The sequence below is a fragment of the Hipposideros armiger genome, unplaced genomic scaffold, assembly GCF_001890085.2.
Source record: "Hipposideros armiger isolate ML-2016 unplaced genomic scaffold, ASM189008v1 scaffold_4, whole genome shotgun sequence".
In the NCBI taxonomy this organism is placed as follows: domain Eukaryota; kingdom Metazoa; phylum Chordata; class Mammalia; order Chiroptera; family Hipposideridae; genus Hipposideros; species Hipposideros armiger.
The window spans coordinates 3851146-3860378 of record NW_017731354.1 but is presented as its reverse complement, the minus strand read 5'-3'; the positions used below and the strand labels follow the sequence as shown (position 1 = coordinate 3860378).

The 9233-nt window shown below is 51.9% G+C and overlaps 1 protein-coding gene across 2 annotated transcripts in view; it reads left to right on the top strand.

Annotated features, from left to right (window-relative positions):
* LOC109383155 (ATP-binding cassette sub-family C member 11-like) overlaps window positions 1–9233 on the top strand; it is a 58520-nt gene that overhangs the window by 31424 nt on the left and 17863 nt on the right. Inside the window, exons 6-12 of one of the 2 annotated variants that reach the window (XM_019643318.1) lie at window positions 136–339; window positions 1584–1718; window positions 1780–1876; window positions 3397–3486; window positions 5650–5753; window positions 8364–8406; window positions 8485–8561. In XM_019643318.1, the coding sequence (XP_019498863.1) occupies window positions 136–339; window positions 1584–1718; window positions 1780–1876; window positions 3397–3486; window positions 5650–5753; window positions 8364–8406; window positions 8485–8561 (750 nt within the window). Of the gene's footprint in view, window positions 1–135; window positions 340–1583; window positions 1719–1779; window positions 1877–3396; window positions 3487–5649; window positions 5754–8363; window positions 8562–9233 lie in introns of both variants that reach the window. The other variant, XM_019643309.1, reaches the window with a different exon arrangement.

The window sequence follows — 9233 nt, the reverse complement described above, 5'->3', positions numbered from 1 at the left end:
AGGAGGGGCGAATCCTTTGGCGTCGGGGGAGTGCCCTGGGGGGTCCAATGCGTCCCATCTGCCCGCCCGGCTGCTTTGAGCACGCCTGGCTGTGCTCGCCCTCTGGACACCGTGCGTTTGGCTGCCTGCCTGCAGATCGGGGAGCGGGGCCTCAACCTCTCGGGCGGGCAGAAGCAGAGGATCAGCCTGGCCCGCGCCGTCTACTCTGACCGTGAGGTCTACCTGCTGGACGACCCCCTGTCGGCCGTGGACGCCCACGTGGGGACGCACATTTTCGAGGAGTGCATTAAGAAGATGCTCAGGGGGAAGACGGTCGTCTTGGTGACCCACCAGCTGCAGGTGACCGCCCTTCCAGGGGTCTGGCCGGGACTGACCTATCCTGTAGTCCCTCCAGCCATTTCAGCCTCCTAGCAGCTACCCCTTCCTCTCAGACTAGACCCCCACATTCAGGGAGTGTTGTAAAGACCTCGGATTTCCTTTCTTTGCTTTCCACACGGTGAAGATAGGCTGCTGAGAATCAAAACCAAATTTTAAGGTCTCCTTTACCTTCAAAACTTTATGCGCGGGCCAGTGCTTTTGAAAAAAAAAAAAGAAAAAGAACAAGAACAAGAAAAAACATCCCTTAGAGAAGAAGAATTCCCCACGTCTCACGTTCTTATCCAGTGCCATGGCTGCACCGGGGGTTGCCTCTCATAGCTCCTTTCCCCCAGATATTTCCATACCTGGTTTGGGCCTCAAGACATTATTATCAGTGTTTCTCCCTCTTCTACTTGCATTTTGGCCTTACTTTTTTTTGGTGTTAAACATTTAAGACATAAAAAAGGCTTAGAAAACAATCGAATGAAAACCTATGTGCCCATCAAACATGGACCCCCCCCCACCGCTAGGTGGAGCTCCAGCTCCTCTGTCGTGCTCACCTCGCTGTGGTGCTCGTCGTGGCGGGGCGCGGCTTCACACCTTTATAACGTGTGTGTGAATCTTCAGACATGACCAAGTTTCCTTTTCCACATTTTAAAGACGCATAGAATTGATGTTTTACTTCCGGTCCTGTGTTAATTTGCTTTTCCTCTCAACATTATGGTTTCGAGGTCTTCCATGTTGATACATGTAACTTTAATACTCGCTGGTCTAATATTCCAATATCTGGAACTACCAGAACTTATGTCTCTAGGATGCACAGGTTCCCCCCCCCATTTTTCACTTACAAAAAGTGCTTCAATGTACATCCTTCTACATGTGTCTGTAGGCACGTTTGAGAGTTATTTCTAGGATAGAGTTTTAAGGGTTGAACTGTTGGTTCATAATTCTTCAAAAGTCTTCAGTTTTATTAGATATGGCCAAATTGCTTCTCAAAGTAGTTGTACCAATCTACAACCCCACCCCACAACTCTCATTTTACGCAAGTTCCCTTTACCTCCAGTCACCACCACCACTTGGGGTTGTCCAACGTTTACATTTTTGCCAACCTGGTGGTATAAAATGATATTCTGTCAGGATTTCAATGTACATTTTCCTTTTGAGTGGTAAAATTCAACATGTCTTTTGTATGCTTACTGAAGACCTTATTTCTTCTGACTCTTCAGTATTTACAGTTTTGTGACCAGATCATTTTTCTAGAAGAGGGGAAAATCTGCGAAAGAGGACGTCACAGTGAGCTAGTGCAGAAAAAGGGGCATTACGCCCATCTCATCCAGAAGATGCGCAGGGAAGCCACGCAGGTGATCCCCGCCCCGCCGGGAGGAGCGGCCCCTGCACTCATGGCTGGTGCTTTCTCCCCAGGACAAGATTCAGGACATGGTACAGGCAGCAGAGGGGCCACAGGTAGAAGGTCAGGCCCAGGCCACCTGCCAGGAAGAGCCGCTCAATGACAATACTGGTAACGCTTGCTGGGGACAGACGAGAACATCTTGGTGCCTGCCTGGGTCTCTCAGAGGTCCTGGCATTTCCTCCCGGACCCCAGACCAGGCCCTGTCCCTCACTGTCTGGGATCCTAGAGCTCATACATCCAGGCTGCCCGTCCAAGCAGCTGAGGGCGGTGGGGTGTGACCTGTGCTGGTCAGGAGGCCCGAAGGATCCAGTGGGCTCAGCTGAGGGCGTGTGGAGGCCCAGGCAGGACGGGGGGTAGCTTTGGCTGGAAGTGGCATAAACTGAAAACCCTACTAGGCATTTGGACTCTCTTTCATTACGTGTTTGTGGAGAACAAGCGTTGAAAACAAAGGTATTGAAATCAGAAATGATTTGGGCCCAGTGCCTGAAGTCTACAAGCTCAGGGCCTTGCCCTCTTCTGAGGCAGGGCAGCAGAACAGAAAGCCCTCCGTTTTCAAAGTCGGACAGGTTCTGGATTTGAATTCCAGCCCTGCTGCTTACAAAGCTGTGCAACCTCGGCCCAGCCACTTAACCTCTCTGAACCCTCATTGGCAAAAGTGGAGGTAACGGTGCTAACTTTGCAGGACTGTAGTGGAGATTGGAGGAGGTCGGGGGCAGAGAACCCCAGCACAGTGCCTGTCGCCAACAGCGTCTTCGGCTGTGAAGGTCAGAAACTGATCTGGGCAGAAAAATAGTTGGAAGGCGAGGGTATGGGTCACAGAATGGAGGGAAGCGTTGAAGAGTCAGGCCTCAGCAGCTTCGGGGTTTAAAGAGCAGGCGCAGGCACAGCATCTTTTGGAAGAAAATCTACTCCAAGTATTTTCCATCCTGGTGTAATTTCTGTTAAGATTCAAAGTCCAGGAAACATTGGGATATGGTTATTAGAAGAAGAGAGGGTATCAGGTAGAAATGACACAGGTGCTGCTTCCTGTTTGGCTCTGGTCATCAGTGGTATCTACTGGCATCTCCAGGTACTGACCTACCTTCCCTGCTCTAGGCCAAGAATCTGCCTGGGCTGGTGTCCCAGATGTTTTTCTGGGGGCAGTTGTCTCGGAAGTGTATTGATGCATAAAGCATCTCAGCAACCATCTATAGGCCTGTCAGTTATCGGATGAGGACACAGAGAGGTTAAGTGATTTGTCTGAGGTTGTATAGTACCGTGATGACAATTCTGGAACTCAGTTTTCTGGTCCCAGGTCATTGCTTTTTTCATTCTCTCCAGCTGCCTCTCTCAACCCACCAGGCTCTTGGGAACTCCAGGCCCTCCAGGGTTTACTGGATAGTTGGGGATGGACCCCCTTTCCAGACTCTGGAGTCCAGGTCAAAGGTTACCTTCCACAGAATCGTCCACGGAAAATGGGCTGGTTCCCGTCAGACTTGGGTGGGGCACTGTAGGTGGACGGCGAGGGAGCTGGAAAAGGGTGGAAGCCAGGAGCAGAAGGCTTTGCAAGGACGCCCGCCCCCTGGCGCTGGTGGAGATGCGGGAGACTGGGAGGCATTCCATGGCCTTCTTCTCTGCCCCTGCCCCAGAGCTGGAGAATCAGCTGACACAGAAGGAGACCATGGAGCAAGGGTCCCTGAGATGGCGCGTCTACCACCACTACATCCAGGAGGCCGGAGGTAAGGTCTGCCAGCTGCCTCCCGCCCGGCCTGGGCTTCCCTCTGGAGGCAGCCCCTGAAGCTGGGTCAGACTGGACCGTGCGCGGCCACGTGAGGTAGAGAGGCACAGAGGAGTCATGCTGGACATGGGCTCACCTTGCGCAATCCCAGCCACACGCGTAAGGTTACAGTAACCCTACCACCACAGCCAGCACTGGAAGTTATGCTTTCGCGTGTACTTGTGTTAAAATGTACCTGGGTTTGTCTTATTCGGGACATGGAGACATGGAAATCATTGTTATGAAGGCAGAAGTTTATAGTCACAGGTCCCTAGAAATAGCAGGCTTGGCATGCCGTGCGGGCCACACAGGGAAGGCCGATAAGAGAGGGTGTGGCTCAGAGGCTTCACTGGAGCTTTCAGAGAAAGAGTGGGGAAGGCAGGGCAGGTGACCGAGCAGGCTCAGATTGGATAATCTGAATAATTTTGGAGGGCTCTGGGCTATAGGGGTGGCCCCTGGTTGTCTGGTGCCAGGCCCTGGGGTGATATAGGGCAGGAGGCATATTGGCTTGATTGATGTGTGAGGGTGTGGGCTGTGGGGGGCTGGTTTGTGCATCACCAGTATCCCCACAGGGAGCTGTTGGCCATCTCTAGGAATTAGCTGGCCCTGGGAAGGGCAGTCTCTCCAGGATCAAGGCCCCAATGCCAGAGCATCAGGATACAAAAATCAGAAAGTATAGTCAATACAGAACTCTATTTCAGTGTTTCCCAAACTGCCGGCCCTGACCTACTAGCGGGTGGCGAAGTCAGTTGCATGGATGGTAAGCAGCCCTGAGAGAGATGGGGTGGGATAGAATGGACTGTCGGCACCCATGCCTACTGGAACTTTGGCGACGCTTTTATTTTGATGGGATTAAAATGTGCTTCTGAAGGCGGGTGGCAATCAGAAGTATTGAAGCTACTGCTTTGTTAATGTACACTTGGTGTACATTACCAAGTCCATGCACACATGTACACGCACACTGTACAATGTCACAACCACGAAACCAAGTGTATCACACTGCAGTTTTTGAGCAATTTAAGAGATTTCTGAGAGTAATTTTGACTCAATGCCAGCTTTTTACTCTTTGTTGACTTTGGGACCTAACTCCCTATAAGGCGGGTCTCCCCTCCACCTGTCTGGGGGAGTGAGAGGCAGGGTGTGCATCGGAGATCACCGCCCCACCGCTTCCGCCACGGGCATCCCTGTCGCACAGGGCCTGGCCAGAGCAGGGGGATGGCACATACCTGTGCAATGCACGGATCGATCAAGCTACCACTTGATCTGTTTTTACAGAGTACCTAGTGCAGACCAAGCTCTGGAGGGGAGAGGGTATAAAGTCATCTCAGAACCAATCCAAAGCCTAGCTGGACATTTGCACCCACTACATAGCGAGAAAGATCTCTGGAGCCAGGCACAGTCTCAGATGTCATCAAAGAAGAGAAGAGGTGGCCCTTGAGTGGGAAGGATTTGGGAAAAGGAAGGCGGGACACAGACTGGATGGGCAAGTAGAAAGCTGGGATGAAAGATGCTGGAAGGAGGGCTGCACGCTGGGTCCCCCCCCCTCCTTGGCCCCTTTGAATCTCAGCTCTGCCACTCATCAGCTCTGTAGTTTGGGGCGTGACTTTCCCTCTTGGAGACTCAGTAAATGGGATAGGAATCCCTAACTCAGGAATGATGCATGTGCTTAGTACGATGCCTGGCATATCACACACAAGACTATATACCAGTAGCTGTTGTTATTGTGAAAAGTGAACCCTCAGGACTGTGTAAGAGGAGCTACCTTCTCTAGAATGGCACTTGTGTGCCAGGCACTGGGCTGGGTGCTTGACACACATCATCTCGTGTCATCTTCAGAGTGGCCCACGAGGCTGGTATGACTACCATCACCAATCCCATAGGTAAGGAAGTAGAATGTCGTGACATTTGGTACCTTGCCCAGGGTCCTGTAGCTCGTAAATAGTAGAGCCAGGGTTCGAACCCAGGGCTTTCCGATGTCAGAACCGAACTCTTTCCAGTCCTTCGAGGTACCCGCGGTGGATGGGGGTCAGGGAGGCCCAAGGGGCCAGGGTGGAGGGGCAGCTTCGTCACCAGGTGCTGTGCACCTTCCTGAGGCACCTGTGTGTCACTGCCCTCTCCCCCCCAGGTTACATGGTCTTTTTCATGGTTTTGCTTTTTATGCTGGTGTTCGTCCTCCTCATGGTCTTCAACTTCTGGTGGCTGAGCTATTGGTTGGAGCAGGGCTCAGGGGTGAGTATCCTGATGGGAGTGGGGCATGTTTCTGTGGGCCTGCTTGGAGTGGGGAGGTTTCTCTGAGGGCCAGGGGACCCTAGGAGGGGACCTGGGGTCCCTCACCACCAGCCCAGAGCCTGCCATTGCCAAGATGACCGATGGAGCTCCAGGGGGGACCTCCAGGGACCAGAATTCCGGGGGCTTCCTCCCTCCTGGCTCTGACCTCCTGTGGTCACAGAATGAGCACTCATCCATGCGGTCTTGTTGGCACAAAACTAGGAGGTTTCTGTCCCCAGATAGCACCCCAAGAATGCTTTACATTCCATCTTAGTGACTCTTTCAGTTGGTGGAAGTTTTGCCTTCTCTCTCTGCGTTATTTAAAGTATGCCCCCCCCCAGAAGCCGTGCTAGAGTGTGGTCAAGTCTCCCAGTGCAGGGGTTCACACGGGGCTCTGGGTTGAGAGTTCCAGCACTGTCAGCCTCTATGTGCCTGGGTAATGAATTCATCTTCTCCATCACGTCCCCATTTATGAGGAAACTGCACTTAGCACCAAGAGCCGGTGACCTGAAGGTGCCAGAGCCCAAGCCATGTTTCCCAGGGCTCTGCTTGGGCAACTCTTGAGTCATGTGTCAGGCAGGGTTTTGTCTGGAAAACAGAAGCCACTTGAAGTCTGTAGAGTTTCTAAAGATTTAGTACAGGAATTAGCGGCTGGCCAACTATCAGAAGGGCTGGCGGAGAGAGGGGAAGGCGCCCCATTGATGTCAGCAGCGGGCTGCCCTGAAGAGGCTGATTCCAAACGGCCACCTGTCAGCCCCTGGCCACACTCCAGGTCCCAAGTGCCTATCCACAGTTTCCACCAGCATGTGATGGCTTCTTATGCTCCAGCTTTTAGGTTTCCTGTGGGTGCTTCTCTGGGGCGGACTCTAACCCGAGACCATGCTTGCCAGGAGTGTGGGAAAAGCTGAGGGAGGCAGTCATGATGATACAGGGTACTCCAGCACACATTTCTAACAGCATCGGGCAAGCAGTTTATCAAGCTATTTTCTGCCCCGACAAGAAATAGGGGGCTCACTAGAAAGCGGGCTGCCCTGGGACAAAGAGGGTGGAGTGGGTGATGGAGTAGAGGGAAGGGCCCAGTTAGGGCCATGGACCTGGTAGGAGTGGTCCAGCGACTGACAACAGGGGCCTGGTCCAGGGTGTGAGCGGGGTGAGGAGGGAGAATAAGGGAAAAGCAGGAGAGGTTTGTGGGTTGTTTTTTTTTTTTAAAGTTTTATGTTTCAATTACAGTTGACATTTAATATTATATTAGTTTCAGGTATATAGCATAGTGGTTAGACTTCTTTTTCACCTCTTTTTCTTTAAACATTTTTAATTTTTCAGTTACAGTTGACATTCAATATTATTTCATATTATTGAGTTGCCGGAAAAGTCATGACCCATTTTTGCAACGAAAAACATAGAAAAAAATACGTCATGGCTTTTCCGACAGCCCAGTAGTTTCAGCATAGTGGTTAGACATTTATATAATTTATGGCATGATCCCCCCGATAAGTCTAGTCCCCACCTGGCACCACACAGTTATGACAGTATGATTGACTGTACTCCGTATGCTGTGCTCTACCTCCCTGTGGCTGCTTTGTACCTTGAGCAGGGAGGTGTTAACTTATGGTCTCACCTTGCGCCAGCCACTGCATCTTATGTGGCCCTCAGAAGAAGGACTTTTCTCCCCACTGAATTTCACCCTGGACTCAGGTGGTCTGACCCCCTAAAAAAGAAAACACACTGTACTTCTCGATTATTCACACACAATGCTTCTGACACCCAGTGAGCAGGCTTGCTCCCACACCAACCAGCTCTCCAGCTCTCCAGGTGCCAGCTGGGTGCCCTACAACTCCGTTCAATTCTGACACTAACTGCCTGGGGTCCACACAGACCCCCCAGGTTACACACAGATGCCCCCACTCCAGACACCAATCCCGAGACAGCACCTCCCAGATTTCTGACGGACCTGTGATAAATTGGGGGATCCTGTGACCCCTCCTCGGGTTTGATGATTTGCTAGAATGGCTCACAGCACTCAGGGAAATACTTCTACCAGTTTATTATACGGGATGTAATAAAGGACATGGATGGACAGCCAGGTGAAGAGGCATATCGGGTACGGTCCAGAGGGGTCCTGAGCGCAGGCGCTCCCATCCGGGCACGTGAACATGCGCTCCGGACCCCATTCTGTGGGGATTTTTATGGCAGCTCCATCACATAGGGTATGATCCATTATTAACGTAACCATCAGCCCCCCTCCCCAGCCCGGGAGGATGGGGGTGGGGCTAGAAGTTCCAAGCTTTTACTCATGGCCTGGTCTTCCTGATGACCAGCCTCCAGCCTGAAGCCCCAGCCACCAGCCATTTCATTAGCTACAAAAAGATCCTCTTATGGCTCCAGAAACACCCAGGGTCTCGGAAGCTCTTGTGCCAGGAACCAGAGTGAAAGGCCAAGTATCGTCACAAAAGACACTCCCGGACCTCATCACTTAGGAAAACCCCAGGATTTTAGGAGCTCTGTGCCAGGAACTGGGCATGGGGACCACATGCGTTTGTCACCATACCACACCCCTGTTCTTTCTTGCAGAACAGTAGCAGCTGGGAGAACAACAGAACCACTGCAGACCCAGGTAACGTCCTGGACAACCCTCAGCTGGTCTTCTACGAAGTGGTGTTTGGCCTCAGCGCCCTGCTCCTGGTCTTCACAGGGGTCTGCCACTCGGTGGTGTACACCAAGGTCACGCGGAAGGCATCCACAGGTGTCCACAACAAGCTCTTCAGCAAGGTAGGGGCCTGGGTGGGGCAGGGCGGGGCGGGGCCACAGGCTGAGCCCCGACCTTGCCCATTGGTTTTTGTTTCAATTGCTAGACTTTACTTTTTGGAGCAGGTTTTGCTCTAAGGAAAATGGAGTGGAAAGTACAGAGCGGTCTCACATGCCCCTTACCAGCCCCAACTTTCTCCTATGATTAACATCTTGCACTAGTGTGGGACATTTGTTACAATCGGTGAGCCAATATTGACTTATCGTCATCATCATCATCATCACTTAAAGTTCATCGCTTAAGTTAAGGTTCTTGCTTTGTCTTGTACCCTCTGTGGGTTTTGGTGAATGTAGGCTGACATGTAGCCACCAGTACGTATCATGCAGACTACTTTTCATGGCCCTAAAAAGCCTCTGTTTTCCTCCCATCCATCCTGCCTTCCCCCAACCCTGGAGCATTTTACTGTCTCCATAGCTTTGCCTTTTCCAGAATGTTACTGAGTTGAAAGTGGACACTGGGTCGCGAGAGGGATGGGGGCAGGCCACAGGAGTCACTCTGAAGCTCTTCTGCAGCTGGAACCATGATCTCACAATCCAGCGTCCCTTGCTGGAGGGCCAGTGGTCAGACCAATGCTGGGCTCCATTGGCTGAGCGTTGTCATATAGAGGTGTTTGTATTTGCACTCAGTTCCCTATC